At 46.0% G+C, this 16,972-nt stretch overlaps 2 protein-coding genes across 2 annotated transcripts in view; one reads left to right on the top strand and one right to left on the bottom strand.

Moving 5' to 3' along the window:
* LOC119437468 (A disintegrin and metalloproteinase with thrombospondin motifs 8-like) overlaps positions 1-16,972 on the top strand; it is a 257,356-nt gene that overhangs the window by 227,977 nt on the left and 12,407 nt on the right. The window contains exon 12 of the mRNA XM_049660591.1: positions 13,399-13,540. Coding sequence (XP_049516548.1) covers positions 13,399-13,540 — 142 coding nt within the window. The remainder of the gene's footprint in view (positions 1-13,398; positions 13,541-16,972) is intronic.
* LOC119445704 (uncharacterized) lies at positions 6,606-7,343 on the bottom strand. The gene is made up of 2 exons (XM_049660592.1): positions 7,042-7,343; positions 6,606-6,978 (listed from the first exon to the last, which is right to left on the bottom strand). Exons 1-2 carry the CDS (start codon positions 7,320-7,322, stop codon positions 6,606-6,608), a joined length of 654 nt encoding a protein of 217 aa, XP_049516549.1. The 5' UTR covers positions 7,323-7,343.

Genomic DNA, 16,972 nt, shown 5'->3' with positions numbered 1-16,972 from the left:
TTTGTCGTTCCACCGAGTGCATTACAGGCATAAGCAAGTTATAAAATAAACGCATTTAGTACAATAATATTAGTCACTTGAACGTGGTCTATGAGCATTTTGAAGTTTACAAGATGTACACTGAATGTGCATTAGACTAATTAGTAGTTTAATACGTTTCGCGTTATACCACGAGGGGAGGCTCTCCCTCCTCCTCTTTTCTCTGGATTGGATTGGCGCGGCTCGCTACGTGCTTGCGCCCGCATTTACGAGCACAGATTAGTGTGCGCTTGGTTTTCGCACTGGGCTTTCAACAGATCGCCTCGTTGCTCCTTCTCTTTCCTCTGGATTGAATTGGTGCGGCTCGCTACGCGTTTGCGTTCCCATTTCCGAGCACAGATTGGTGTGCGCCTGGTTTTCAAACTGTGCTTTCAACAGATCGCTCGTTGCTCGCGCTAAAGTAAGGCTGCAAGACGAAGTGAGCGTTGGCTAGCGCAGAAGTGGTTTGCCGCACGCTTACCGTGTAAGCACTGAGGAATGTCGGAAAGCACTCATACAAGTGAAGGGTCACAAAACTAGCCTTTATTTTCTTTTACTTTGTGAAGCACCTCCATACTGGGTAGCGCCGAGCGATGGCTTCTAACTACCGCAGGAGTTTTCATACTGCGTAGCCCCCAGTGATCCGTGGCTTCTAACAAACGCAATAAAGGGTCTTTGCGGCACACGGGGCCGTTAATTGACTGCCACCACATCCATCCCAGGTGGGACTCCAGCAGTGGTGCAGTTACCCTGTACCCACCGTTGACGAGGTGGCGCTTCACTTTTTCACAATAACTTTATATTTTTTGCGTGTGAACTTCTGTGATGGGGTCCAGAAAGTTCACGCTGTGGTTGACTGTCTCCCAATGCAGATTGAGGCTCGCCCCGATAGCATCCACTAAATTTGGGATACAGTTGTATGCGGCCCCTTCGTCCCTATGAATAATGGTCCCCGGGTGAACATTGGCTGCAATAATGGGGCCTAGCGTCGCCGCGTGTCGTCGGTCGACCTTGAAAATCGCAGCACCCCTGTCGCCGCGCAGACCATGCGGAAGAACCATGGTCGACGATCTTTTTATCACCGCCGTAATTTTTGCAGCTCTGCGGAACGTTATCGCCCGTGATCAGGCGGCCTCGGTTGTACTTTTGCTTGCCGCGAAGAAGGCACTCGTCTATTTGCGCTATCTTCCCGGGGCCACCCAGTGGAGGTCGCGCCAATAGCTCGTCCCTCATGACGTCACGAGTGTAGTTCCTCCAGTCGGCGATGGCATGCTCCGATAGAGCAAACAAGTCGCCGGTCATCGCCTTTAACAGCCACACGTCTACGCTATTGCTCACGCAGTACTTGAGCCAAATCACTTGCTGCCTGGAGAGGTGGATGTTCGGACGGCCGAGGCGATACGTGTTGGCGAAGTAACTTCCTTCGCCTCTCGGCCCGCACAGTGTAGCGCTACCGTGTAACTGCGAAAACTGCTTTCAGTACCTGTTGCACCGGAAGGCAGCCCGGAGTCCATTCTGAGTCTTTCTGTACAATGTGACCACTACAATGGGACCAACCAACAGGTTGGTTGGTCCGGATTGAACCCCAGGTGCTTGCAAGTGCCGCAGTGCTCCGATGACGCCGGCGGACCTGGCCTGTCGCTGGGGCGCGGTGGACTCACAGCGCTTGAAGCCGGAGAGAGCCGAAGCGATCGCACGAACTCTTCCTCCGCAGCATAGTCACACCAATCCGTGCTCAGAAAGCATAATTTTCCCGCCACGCCGTCTCCGCAGACGAGGAACTTCGCCTAACTCGTCACACAGCCAGCGCACTGACGTTTTGCAAAGGCGAAAAGTACGCTGAAAGTCTACGTCGGTCATGTAGGCGAAGGGTTCCAGACGGTTATATTGACGCTTGCTGTCACTGGATGTGATGACACAGGCTGCTGCTGCGCCGTCATGCCGAGTTCAACTCAAGGGGGGTTTCGCAATGTACGAGTTTCGCACGAGTTCGCCTGTCAATCATAACCATAGGCACGCCCCGCGCGAGGCATGTAATTCTTGTGCACGCACCCACCATGGTTGGGCCGCGCCCAACTTAATTTTCGGCAACAGCGACGCGGCGCTGAGCTGAGAGACCCATTAACAATCTTGAACGCCGAAATAAAACACACACAACACACTGTCAACGGTGATGTACTGAGCACCACTATCAAACACAAAGCGTCAACTTTCGCTGGCTTATGCATGTATCTTCTTGGGCTGGGATGGCCCCAGAACACGGTTCATTGCCTGCATTGTGGCGACGTAGCGCACAGCAAATAGTTACCGGACCGTCACTGTAGCTGCTTTCAAGGCGTCAATGTGCCGTGGTCAACGACTATGCTGAGGAGTGCGTAGTGTTTTCCAACGACAACGTATCGCAGCTGTCGTTTGAGATGGCTGCTCTGCCATTGGTGATGTATTGGAACCGCAGTGTCGCAGACACGGCCAGCATCGGGAATCGCTCGCTTTTCAGGACCCAGTGCAATGTCATAATTTCATCGCGAGCACTGCACACTAAACAGTTGCAACACGTTCCTGCGTTCGAAGTCTAATTTCATAACTGCACACAAGAGCCCTCACCCGCCAAAATGGGATTGCTGCGCTGTTGTTACGATATCCATCTGTTATCGCTGTTAGCTTAGCAGCAGAGGCAATTGGCAAGTACTTTGAGGGGTGCCTCCCGCATTCCTACAGCCTCCCGCATTTTCGCTATATCGCGCGAGCGCCCATCACGCTTTATAATTTTAGCGCATTTAAGCGGCGATAATTATGGAGACAGGCAGAAGTACTATCAAGTGCAATAAGCACTCTCCTGTGCAAGAGTTCTCCAATGCGATGTTCCCTTCAGGACGACGTACGACTATATTATAGTGTTCTCGTGCGATATTGCTAAAAATGCGGAAGGCTGTACATGCCCAAGGAGGGAGCCTCACTGGGGAAGCGATGACAAGCGATGAATTGCGTCGCTGTGCAGCGCGCTCTTATTCGCATTGCATCGCAGAGGCTTCGCACACGCAGATAAACCACAGAGTAACATAAACTACAGTGTTCTAGAAGCTTTTCTAGTGGGCTCACTCGCCCATCCTTCCTATGCTCTCCTCTGAAGCGGCTACTGTTGCCCACAAATGCGCCCGCTAGAGGCGCTGCAGCCGCTTCTTCCTTAGGGTGCCTTGATGTCCGCGCGCGCCGCGGGGCGCGCGCATCGAGGCACTCTATAGGCCGTTTCACATAGCGATATTTTCACACATCGACTCAGCCAATTCCGTCACTCAGCGACCGCCGCGACGTCGCGGACTCTCCGCGACGGGATTCCAACATGTTGGAATTGCCGTCGCTGAGTCGCAGCGATCGGCGCGATGTGGGCGGAGCAACGTGTCGTAACAGCAGGCGCCGTCGAAATAAACGCTTTCCTGTTTTACCACGCTGGAAGAGAAACGTGACGTAACAGCAAGCGCCGACGAAATAGGCCCTTTCCTGTTTTACCACGTGCTTGAAGCTCAGTGGAGCAATGTCGCGCGCAAGTTTCAACGATGTTTTAATCGATCAAGTCGCGATGCGTCCCCTTTTGTGGAACGCCGCGCTTAATGACTACAAGACGACCACGAACAGGTCAGCGTTGTGGGAAGAAGTGCTGGCAGCTATGAGGACCATCGACCCTAATGGTATGTGTTCTGCCTTTTCATTTCTTCCCATGTATATAAATGGACTCCTACCATACACAGGAACTTAGAAATCGGTTTTCTCAGCAATCACTGCACTGAATTTGATGAGATTTGTTGCATTTTATAAAAAAAGTTTAAATCTAGTGACTGTGGTAAGCGGAGTGTTTATTTAGGGCGTCAATTTTCTTACAAAAGTTTTTAAAGATAGCAAAACTTTTGGAAAACAGAACTATACGTTTACAACGTGGCATTGAAAAACTCACACAGTATCCTCTATTATATCACAGGAACCTCTAAAACCTCTAAAATACACTACTAATTTGTAGGATTTTTTAAAAGCCCTGCAGAGATTGTAACAATTACTTCACGCAAGCTTTTTCACGAGCTTCACGCAAGCTTCCAGTTAGTTGCTTAACAAAAACGCCAATGCATTTCTCCGCAAAGTTCGGGAATTATTATCTCGAAACTGGTGTCATCCTGAGAATTATTTCCAAGTGGATCCGCCTTGTGAACTCCACGGCTACAATTTGTAAATTACAATATGAGCCATCAGATAATTAGTTAAAAACTTAATTAGTGACTTTTTGTTGATTAGTCGATTATGCATTGCAATTTTTTGTGCAAGTAATGTCCGCCTCTTCGAGTAGACCAGCTCATTAACTAATTGAGCTATCTGCCTCAGGCAACCTTAAATAAATTTTGAAAGCGTTCGCTGAAACACCCTGTATATCAAATTTGTCCGCTATACATATGGTCAGCGCCAGCTACTTCTTTTACATGATCGTCGCTTCCCGATGATTATGATTTCTGTACTATGGCACATAACCACAACGAGGGATCGGCCACGAAGAAATGAAGAAATACAAGCAAATATAAGCCTGCTCAGCATGCCAAGTTTAGGTAAACTATTTCAATTGTGTGAGGTGTCGCAGAATGCCAGGTGTTGATATTTCAAGGTTCCTTTTTAAATTTCCCCTGCTATTTTTTGGACCACCCACTGAAGGACGCGGCCCGGTTCCGGGAACATTGAAATGCGATCATGAATCAGCTGATGGCATTTTTTAGAGATTGCGCTACTTATTAGGTGACACACTTATACAGAGAAGAAATTTCTGCACGTAATTTATGCGTTTACATTTCGTTACATTGCTTCGAATTTTTTTAAGTGACCATGGATGAAGTGCAAAGCCGTTTGAGAAACCTAAAAGATACATTTCGACGCAAATTGAAAGACCTTAAAGATGAGCACAGGAGTGACTCAGGTGCCACAAAGAAAAGCAAATCCAGCAACTGGCCACACATGGCAAGGCTGAGGTTCATCACAGATTTGTTTGAACCACGCCGGTAAGAGCAACTGCATGTTTAAATGTACGAGTGCTCATTAATAAGCTACATGTATATTACGCAAGAGCAACAGCAATGTTTCACCCGAAGAAATCAATTCTCAAAGTGAAAGCGCCGTAGCAGAAGAAATGGTGGTCATCCCTGAGGAACATTGTGAAACAGAAATTTTTGAAGATATGTTTACCTCGCCTGGATCCTCCCCTAAAACAACTCCATACGCAAGCAAGGACTCATCTGTGACCTCGAGTGAGGCGACAGAGCGACGGGCAAGAAAGCAACAAAAAACTAGGAAGGAAATCGAGGCAATCGATCTTCGAATCGAAGCCATAAAGGGCGCCCTCACAGCAAGTCATTCAATGGACGACGTAACTGATTTTGTGCTATCACTTGTGCCAGCTATGAAACAAACACCTAATCACATGCAGCAGCACCTGCGGCTAGAGCTGCAAAACGTTGTAGCATCCTATAGCACCGGCAATTATCCTAGTCTGCTAATTATAAATTAGAAATAGTACAGGTGTAGTCAATTTAACTACAGAAAAGGCAACAGTGCAAGAAAATAGTTCCCGGCTGATAACGTTTGTTTACTCCAGTGTGGAGATCAGCACAACATATAAACTGTTTATTAACTGTGAAGTCTTTTTTATTGTTCTTGATCACTGTGCCAAATTGTTTTTGACGCTTGTTTGTAGGTTGGCATCCTATGAAAGATGAAAAAAGATGAGCAATAATATATTTTTAAAAATTTTTCAACTGAAGTGGCTTTGTATTGGAACACATATATGTGCTTCATTGTTCTATGCTTGTTATTTGCGTGTAGTTCACGTTTTATACAGATTTGTACATACTCTCACACTTGTATTTTTCTTTATTTGTATTTTTTGTGTGTATATCTGCTCAACTTCTTCTCTTATATTTCTTCTACTTTCTTACCTCATTGTTAAATGTCATATCGCTTTAATTTGCTACCATATGGTAATTCCTCGCCCCACCTAACCATGACCGGAGGTCCAAATACAGTATGACTATTGGACATTCTTTTGTATTTCATAACTACGAAAACTTGTTACCCCAATGAAGCAATAAATTTTATTTTAAATACTCTGTGTCAGTTTGCAGTCCAGTGGCAATACAACAAACCAAGGTAAATGAAGCTTTTAAACGTGAATGAAGTGGTTCATGTTTTGCGTGTTAACTGATTATATCACAAAGGGAAGAAGCGGGCGGGGGCATAACATGAAAATAATGATATACAGTAATAAAAAATGAATAAACCAAAAAGTTAAAACATGGAAGTAAAATAAAAGATACAACTGATGTGCACTGTTCCATTAGACTGCTAAGTGCGACACAATATGCCGCATTATTCCTTCAAACAAGTGGAGTACACAAAGTACAAAATTCACCTTTTGTGCTCGTATTTCAATACCACAGAAATGTCTCTTTTCATTTATATATTTAGTGACCTATTGCAAGTGTCACTGTGCCACAAGTCAAACAAGAAGCGGCTAGCAGACAGCACATCCAGCAAAACCTGGTGGCTACTTGTTTTGTCTCTCACGGCCGCAGGCCAGCAGATGCCCGTTGCCAAGGCACAGAACCCTCCCTACTCACAAAGTATGAGCAGAAAAGGTCTCTTGTTTGCGCTGCCGTCCTTGTATAGTTGTGCCCAGTGGAAGGTTGCAGACTGAACATTGCTGAGGTGCCACTGTCCTGGGTGGTGCGCCATTGGCCACTGGTGATGTTGCCATATGCATCTTCACTGTCGACATAGTTCGCCGTCATGTAGATCACGTCATCACGCAAGAAGTTGTGCAGGACACAACACGCCATGACAACGTAGTCTGCATTTTGTGGTTGCAGATTGATGGCACGTCGAAAGAACCTGAATCGGGAGGCTATCACTCCAAAAGCATTTTCAACGCACCTCCTGCAAATTGAAGTAAAAAAATAATTCAACATACGCAAGGGCAAATTTTGTGCTTTTAGTTACCTGGCTCTGCTTAGACGGTAATTAAAGAAGCGCTTGTTTTCATCCTGGGCCCTCCCATAATATGACCGCAGAAAATCTGGACGAAGTTGAAATGCTTCGTCCCCGACGAAGACGTGAGGAGCAACAATGTTTGTGCCAGGCAGCTGCTTCGGAGATGGAAGGCCGAGCAAGGCCTTTTCTAGAGATTTTCCAAAGCAAGAAGCTGACAATGTGCCACCATCACGTCCATAAGCCCCAACATCAACACATATGAATTTCAAATTGCTGTCAACCGCGGCCATGAGGACGATGGAGTATGTTCCCTGTAAGAAAATGAAACCATAAGCACATGTTATGCAAATGTTACTTACCGCATTAATTACCTTGTAGTTGTAATACAAGCTGCCTGAATGATGATGGGCTTGTATCTGAGCATTCTTGCCGTCGACAGCTCCAATACAGTGAGGGAAATTCCATTTTTCCTCGAATCCTTGCGCTACCTCTTGCCAGGCTTCCGTTGTCGGCACCTTCACACATACAAAAAAAGTAGCTCTTAGGTTGTGGAAAAAAATTGTTCCATAGAAGTGTGACCGAAGCAAGCTAGTCTATGCACACAGGTACTGCTGAAAACTAGCTGCCGGAGTCGAAGTTTGTAACCATTACAGTAATATACCGCCTCCATGTACAGTGGCTCATTGCGTACATTTAGGTACAAAGGTTGCAGTGTTCTCCACAGCAGGCTGCACACGTGATACACAATGGTCGCCTCTGTTGAGATGCCAACCCTGAAGCTAATAGCAACATCTTGCATGTACATGCCAGATGCGAGGTACCGGAAGAACAAGGTATGAAAGATTGATAAAAAAGAACACGGTTTAAAGGAAAACATTAAAGGAAGCTTATATTATGTTCAGCAATACAGGAGTACAAGGAAAACATCGCAGCGTAATAAGACACATTGACAAGCCGTGCAAAAAGAACGGACAATTCACAAGTACACAGGACGGGCACACTGTCCGCTCTGTCAGGTCTGAAGAGCGTCTGTCCTTCTCACACACAGACACATGCACACACGGTCCGTCCCCTCTAGTCGTCAAAACTCCACCCCAGCTCCAAAATGTAAACATAACAGGAGCGACGCCCTGCTCTTCGTCAATCACCGAGGGCAAAGGTTGCCTCCGTGGAGGTGGTGCCGTCTGCATGCAAGAATACAAAAATACAGCACAAGGTTTAATGAAGGTTTGAACAACATTACGTGCTCTGCATTGTTTTTCTATTTTGAACAGACAAGAATAATGAATGTAGAGTTAATAGCACTTTCATTGCCTATATACAGGGTGTCCCAGCTATCATGCAGCACGATTTAAGAAAAGAGGAACGGCGTTGCGCGAAGCAAGCCTATTGCGTATTGTTTCCAGTGCAGTGAAGTAGCCGGCAGCAATTTTTTCGTTACTAAAATTTCATTATCTAATTGTAATTAGTTATCTATATATAACTCGAGAAGTACTGTCCCAATTATCAAAGTGTCAATGAGAAAATTGTAGAGCTACATGAAAAACTTCCAATACAGCTTTCTGTTGCTCAATACGTGCTACATAAAAGTGTTTTTCCGAGCGTGAAAGAAGCCCGCGAATACACGCAAAGTGCCTCGAGCGGCCAGTCGCGCGGCAATTCTGCGTTCCTCTTTTTTTTTTATCGTGCTGCGTGATAGCTGGGACACCCTGTATGTAACACAGTGCGAGGCGTATACGCGCGAAACAATTTTTTGTGGCTTATGAAGACGTCTTCCCGAAATGAAACAGAATATTTAGACAAAGATAAGTCAGAATTAGCTTTCCGTGTAACTTCCTGAAGATCAGAGTTACAGCGTCAAAACGGGTAAAACAGTAACGCGAAATATAACTACATCTGAAGTGGTGACAGGCACTGACCGAGACCAATGCTCCTTAGCTATAGCATGCTTACCTAAGTGCAATAGCGAGCCGTGCACGTGAGGGCAGTGGTTCACGCACGGCATGAAGCCTTGTCAAACCTGCTTCGACAAGCGAGTGCAGGTTTTCAAAGGTCTGCGACGCCATTCTGTAATACTTTCTGAAGTATTCCTTCTCTCCCGACATCAGCAAGGGCATCTGCACAACACAAACAATTTCTCAATTTCGATGTTTTTAGATGGGAGCCCCGGAGCAAAAGCTTCCTTTAAATGTACAAGTTGGAACTCACCGTTGTGTAGAATTCCGACTCCTGCTTCCGGTTCTCCCAAATAGGACGTACCCACCAGCGCCTCTGGCTTTCGAGCTTCATCAACAATTTCTTTTTCTCCAGCTCGCACAATTCATTTAAGAGTCTCTGGAGTTCATGGTATAATATCGAATTTGTGCATTTCTTCACAGAAACGCTCGCCAGAACACGAGGTTTTAGCTAACACTGCAATTTAGATTCTGCCAGCACCACTTAATTTTCTAACTGCTTCTCAAAATTAGGCCGTTCTTCACCGGTTAATTTTAAGTGGCGGTAACTTGAAGTAAATCTAATCGAGGCTTACAGTTGTTTGCAGAACACGGAAAAGAATGTACCAATATTTACTCTCTTCTGCGTGCTACACGCTCAACTCACTTGAGCAATTTACTGGTCCTTGTTGCTTGAGGAACAGACATGACGAATGTGTGTGGTGAACTGACACAGGCTGCTCGGCTCCAATGTTTGAGTGAAGTATGCCTTAGAAGGTGCATGCTGTCTAGGTCGGGAGCTGACGCCGCCTTCAACATACGGCACGTACCCTTATGATCGTCGCCATCATGATCGTCGCCGCCAGGCGCTTGCACACCTAATAGTAGCTTCTTCTTTTGGAGAAGCAAATACTCCTTCAGGAGAAGAGTTGTGGCTTCCATCGTACCGCAAGAGACTAGAGTGTACAAAACAAAACCACCCCACCACGCCGCACGCTTATGCGCTTTGTGCAGCATTTTGACTCGCCGCAGCTGCGGACTAAGCCATCGCAAAGTCTCAACGCGTTTAAAGGCTGAAAAATTGTTTACTATTCAATTTAAAAAAATAATATGAAATTGTAATATTCGACTAGTTTCCATGCTGTTTTTATTTAACGATGCAGGCATGCATACTTTGTGAGCAGGGAGCAACCTTGGGCGTCGCTGCAACGGGAATCGCGCGATCAAAGACGCATGTGAAAGCTGCCAGCGAAAATCGCTCTGCGACGTGCGCGACAGAACGATTTTTTTCGCCCCCATCGCGCCATGTGAAATGGCCTTATGGGTACAGCCATGCTAGCGGTGACGCTAGCGTGGCCGTACCCTATTCCTCCTGAACTCGCCAGTCCACCCGCCCGTTTCGCTGTCTCGCGTGCGGGTAGTTATTTATTCTATGCGGCAGCGGCGGTCGGTTGGCTGCGACGTCTTCGCTCGCGAAAATTTGTTCAAAAGACCCTCCATGATGGCTTAGTGGTTATGGTGTTGGGCTGCTCAGCACGAGGTCGCGGGATCAAATCCCGGCCACGGCGGACGCATTTCGATGGGGGTCCAATGCAGAAAACACCCTTGTACTTAGATTTAGGAGCACGTTAAAGAACCCCAGGTGCTCCAAAGTTATCCGGAGTCTCCCACTACGGCGTGCCTCATAATCATATGGTGGTTTTGGCACCTAAAACCCAAAAATTTAAAATTGGTTCAAAAAGCTTATTTCTTAGACGACAATATATTTCTCCAAGGCAATGCCCGGGGGCCAGCGGAAGGAGCTCAGACCAGCCCATTCTGGGTTTTTCATGCGAGGTTCTACACCTTGCCGCGGCCGCTCAAGTGACTACGGAATAAAAGCATAAACGCAAAGAAGATATAACGCATAAGAATACAGTTATCACATCATAACTGCCATGGGGCAACAACCATTTCACAGTTAAACACTGCCTATATATGACTTGTACAACATTTACCTTGATTTTAACCTGCTAAAACATGTTTGCTCACGACGAGGAGTTCACGGTATAATATCGAATTTGTGCATTTCTTCACAGAAACGCTCGCCAGAACACGAGGTTTTAGCTAACACTGCAATTTAGATTCTGCCAGCACCACTTAATTTTCTAACTGCTTCTCAAAATTAGGCCGTTCTTCACCGGTTAATTTTAAGTGGCGGTAACTTGAAGTAAATCTAATCGAGGCTTACAGTTGTTTGCAGAACACGGAAAGGAATGTACCAATATTTACTCTCTTCTGCGTGCTACACGCTGAACTCACTTGAGCAATTTACTGGTCCTTGTTGCTTGAGGAACAGACATGACGAATGTGTGTGGTGAACTGACACAGGCTGCTCGGCTCCAATGTTTGAGTGAAGTATGCCTTTTGGACCGTATGACAACAGCTAGCAAGAAGCCGAAGCGTCATTCATTAGCAGTGTGGGACATATTGAAGATATCATTATTCCTTGGTGGAGGTCAAAAATCAAGTGAATTCATATGAGGGCTTTGGTGTGTTCTTTATGAGGCGGCTGTGTGAGGCGGTCTTTTATGAAGTGGTGATGCAAACAGTTCTCAGTTTGTATAATTAAACCACGGAGGTTGCGACATCGTGAGGCAGCAGGTACATGAATTTTCCTCTTTAAGGCGGCCTAAGCTGCAATCTAGTGCCTCGAATATACTTTAGGAATTGCAATTACCGCTGTAAACAGCTTCATGGTTTCAGTTCAAAGTTGTAGTGAACTGATGGGTTTCGCGAGCAACCCATGCCTCCCCATAACGACGGTCGGTTGTTTCCGTTGCGGGAGAAGTGTGTTATATTATCGATAAAGGCTACTGAGGGCTATTATGAAAATTTGATCGCTTGCAAATGGTTGGCTTTCGATCTTAACCACGAAATTTTCTCTCGGGTGATAGCTGTTATGGTATTCGTGAAGTATGTATACATACTATATATTACGCGCCGTCGTGTTAACAGCCATATTCAATGCGTTTTCTGGGTACCTGTTTCAGAGAACGGTGAAAGTACTAGCAAACTTTTTCATGCCAAATCCGCGCCTAACACTTCCTTTTACGCATTAATAAAGTGGCCAAATTTGACTAGAACCACACACAAGAGCAATGAGAATCACGATAAAAGCTTCTCTGGCCAGTGTCCTAATACAATTGATAATGTTGACGCCAAATACCAAGATCTTTCTTCCATGTAAAATGCAATGCCTCTCATGGCTAACTACTAAGGGAATGTTAGGTGTTTAGCGGAGCATCATACACAACTTCGCTTGTTGAGCTTGCAGACATTCTTTTTACGCCAAATGTTTGGATAAATACGCGGCATATATGCTGCAAAACTAGTAGACCCCTTTAACGCATCATAGCTTGCGATATCCCAGCCGCACGCACTCAAGATTCACGCGGTTTTTGAGAATAAACCACGGTTCACGCATGACAGCAGAAAGAAGCCAAAATATAATTCAGTAAGTACGGCTCGAGTCACCAATACGCCAAGCATGCACGAAGGCAACGAGTGAGCGCGGCAGCAGCGCGAGCCGGAGTAAGCGGCATCTTGGCCTTGACGTCACTCGCGAGTGGGCGCCACTTGAACTTCTCGCCGCTAATTTCATCGATTTAGCGGGAGCCCCAATAGCGGCCCCAAAAGCTTTGCGTCAACAACCATGGCGGCACCCATCGAAGCGACGGCTCTCACCGAGCACCAAATTGGGCTCGATTCGTGGTAACGCGTGAAGTTCGTAAGCTAGAAGAACTGACTGCGGTTATCGCTTTCTCTCAACTAACGCGTGTAATGAAGATTGATTCATTAGACGCCGCTGATTCCGAATTCGATTGTCTATTTCATGGCTCGTAGGCCTAACATGGATTAGCTTGGTTCGTGAAGGCACGTAAAGTTGGTTACTCCAAATTAAGCGCAACAAATTGCTTGCTGTTATTAAAATAACCTCGAAAATGTTATTAAACGCGAAAAGACGAAAGTCAAAATTACTCTTCTTATCATAAAATGGTATAGTTTGTCTCAATATTTCTAATAGTTTCTCTTTGAAACCTTAGTGGCGCTGCAAGCGCAGGACGCTATTCGCAAACACAAAGCCCTATTCTAAAACTCTTCACTCCTGCATGCCCCAACGCTAACACCCACAAAGCTCTTTGCGGCCCCAAACTCTTGGGGCCCCTATTCTAAAACTCTCTATTTGTTCACGCCCGAGTGCCGTACGGGGTACAGCCGCGTGGCCATGGCTGTCACCCTAATTGCGAGATTTTTTCCTACCTCTGTTCACCAGACAATCGAGCAGAATTGATCTTTCACAAGCCAGATTGTGCTGTACGTGCGAAAGTGTTAACATCCTAGTTTCTTTTACTGAAACAGTCATTTCACATTAAATACGTCGTCGTTTCAGGCTGAAACAGCAGCAGTGTCTAGAAATGAGCTTTATACTCGACTACCTAAGGTTCCAACCCGGAGTACTGCCCGGATATTTGTTTGATGGCCAAGCATTCTGCAAAGCGCTGCACCCGGAAGAACCTAGGGTCTACTTTCCCGTGAGTAGTGCTAAATTCTGCATATCCAGCATGAATTTATACCGTGTAAAGCGGGATAATCAAGGTGATCATCACTGACTCCAAGCTATGGATTAACTTGTTGGACCAGTTCTGACCATTTCAAGTCTCCATATTCCTGTGAACTTCTCCACGAAGGTCATTCCATTCTAAACGCCCCAGCTGTGAAGTCCCAGACCGTGTCATCGATAAAAATCGTAGCCGAAAATATATGTTGAGAATCGCATCAGCAAAATCTGTCGCGCGATTTTTTCTCCTAGACCGCCCGAGCGCCAGTTTAATGAAAACATTGACGAAAACAAAATCCTTCCTAATAAAAAAACTGAAAAATACACAACGTGTTTTCATGCTATGGTTCAAAAACTTTTTTTTGGCTTTGCTCTGGCTTTATTATTTTTTTTGCTACGCTAGTGGCATAACGTGTCGTGAGAGCAACAGAGGAGTCCGTGGCGACGGAAGCGTGCGGGGTTGCGCAATGGGGAGCTGTCGCTGCTCGGTTGCCTTGGTGGGGTCGCCAGCTAATGCTTTTCGACACACTGCGCTGCATAGACTTAGTTATAGTAAGGCAGGAATTCTTTTTTGATGACTGCTTGCTTATCATTCGGGCAATTGCAGTTCATTTACTGATAAACTACTAAGATTCGCTACTTACATGCAAAATTACTGGTGTTGTGACCCACGCTGAAATGGTGTCACTTTGAATTGCTACAACACAAATATAGTCTTGGATGATAAGGCTTCTCTGCCAGACGCAGGGCCTGCAGCCCATACACTTTACAACAAATTGGCAGAATATGCAAAAAAAGTACGCTTGAATTTTGTAATACAAGGATATATATAAAACCATGAATGCATCATTTAATTTTGTAAACGAGACGCACGGCTAATACAATGTAATAGCAATTTTACAGAACCATGAACACAACAAATACGGCAGGTGTTGCACTCCTCTAACAAAAGAAGGCGAAATCCTGCTGCACATTTGGTAATACATGACATTTGGGACTAGACTTCTTGCAAGACATAGCGAGCCGCAATGAGAGGTACATGTGTGGCACTAAGGCAACCTCCTGAACGGCTTAGTACCTAAAACTCAACATGTTAGTTCACGCACTAGGCCACACCTTTAATCATTGAGTGGCTGCGACATGACGTATGCAATCGCGCAAACGCTTAGCACCCGTGGCTTCAGGGAAGCGTGCTCGTCTCGCACCCTGAAGGCCCAGGTTCGATTCCCACCTAGACCGAAATGTAGCAATTTTTTTTTACAGCCACTGATTTACTTTGTTTGCAGGAACATCCCTGAGAAATGTGCCGTCAATTCGAGTATTTTTTGCGGCGTCGGCCACTTTTCGTCACGGCGCAGATTCGCCAAGGTCACCGCTAAGGGCAAGCCAAGAGCACCGCCAACATAGACAACTAAGGATTTCGCCTTAATACTCAATCTCTAGAGGAGAAACAGATAACGCAAAACAAGAATTACTACAATGTAGTGCGCACGAAACTAGAAAACATATTACAATACAATACATGTACACGCAAAAGTCTGCTGAGGATCACAGTATGTAAATTTTATGGCACTTTTGAAATCATGAGGTGATTTATATTTTTCATAAAGTTTCAAACAGTTAATAGTCATAATTTTTATACACCGATTCAAACGCAAACGCGCTGCGCCCCAAGCGCGTATTCACTGTTTTCATTGCCACCGGTTACTTGATAATGGGGTACACGCCAGCAGAAAACATTCTTTAGTGAATAACGTGCCATTTCAAAGTTTACGTAATCAGCGAGGTCATTTATCTCTGGTTAACAGTTATCTATTGCCAATGAATTTAAAATCTCTTCTACAAATAAAGAAATTACGGGGATTTACGAGCCAAACCCCCATCTCATTATACGCACGCCATAGTGGGGGACTCCGGATTAATTTAGACCTCCTGCGGTTCTTCAACCCTTTAACCGTTTCGGACGAGCACAGCTCGTCTTTGTCGATCTGTCCCAAAACCATTTTGGACGAGTGCAGCTCGTCCGCTCGAGATATCTCCTTTTGAGCGTTTTGAACGAGACACGTTCGTTTGCGGGCTAGTTGGTGTGTCGCTTTGCAGATGGCAGCACTGGGCCGGTAATTTGAAATGTGAAACCGCCGTTTCACATTTCTTTGGGGGGAAACTCGTGTTTAAAAAAAATGGCGTCCGGTGGAGTCGACACATGTGCTTCTGGTCCGTCATCGCGGAAAAGAAGAATTTCGCCGTCGTCCAGCACTTCGGACGATAATGATTCAGAGACCGAAATTTATTTTCCTATGTTCCTATGGTTCGCACAAGTGGCCAACGGCACAAACAAAATAGATGAGTTCGCGGCCAATTTACACGACACAGGGACCAGAGCTGCAGAGAAAGGTGCAATGTCGATGTGAGAGGCGGAAACACGTTTAGAGAATGGTGGTCGTCAGGGCCAAATCACGGCAAGTCAACTAAATATAGCAGGGATGCGCTGCCGGATGACGCCGAAGCAGACGATGTCCATGGGTAAGTTAGGCAGGAGCGCAGTCGACAGGGCCGGTATTTTGTAGCGATGCCCTTCCGATGCTAATGCCTTGTCGTGCTTTTCGCGCTTGGTCAGTGGTCAGAGCGACGGTCCGCTCACGTTATTAACGGGATCACCTGGCCGTGAGCGGTGGATGATAAAACTAGTATAGAATAAAGCATAACACATCGCTACAAAATATCGGCCCAGAGCTTGAGTGACAGATAGAAAACTCCATCCAATAATGACGTCGTGCGAGGAACAAGATAGGATGGCAAATTCAACAACATATATAACGCCTTGAATGACGACCCGGGCTGCGCATGATGATGAAGGCTGACTGAGATGCGAGGTGCAGTACGCAGAGATAGATAGGTAAGTGGAGTGGACACTTTGTTCAAATTGCGGCAAAGCTTTTCACTAATAAGAAGTGTCGCAGTTTCACCCGAAAGGCGAAGCATGAAATGCGATAGCAAATTAGTAGAGAGCTATACGGAGTAAGGATAGTTGTTTTATCCGCTGTATAAACTTGGACATGCAGCAGCACCAGCAAAGCGCCGAACTGTTGTTGACGCGTCGGCGTTGGTGACTGTTGCCGGTGCCTCTGGGGGCGGCTCGGAGGTTTTCGACGAGATCAGAACGGCACACTCGTCGAGCGACGTCGGACGTCTTTACCACCTTCTCGTATCGCAACGTTTTTATACAAATACACATTAAGTGCCGCAGCTAAACGTCGCCTCCCCTCCCTCCCTCCTTCTCGTCCCCCTACGGCCTCTCGCGCGACGGAAGAAATCGCGTTTTCTCTATATATACGGTGATTGTAAAGGAGGAAAGAGACGATTAATTCTGCAGCCTTTCAAGGAGCACGGCACAGAACGCGCGTTT

This window comes from Dermacentor silvarum, chromosome 1 (genome assembly GCF_013339745.2).
Source record: "Dermacentor silvarum isolate Dsil-2018 chromosome 1, BIME_Dsil_1.4, whole genome shotgun sequence".
Taxonomy (NCBI): Eukaryota; Metazoa; Arthropoda; class Arachnida; order Ixodida; family Ixodidae; genus Dermacentor; species Dermacentor silvarum.
This window is presented reverse-complemented; position numbering and strand designations above follow the sequence as displayed.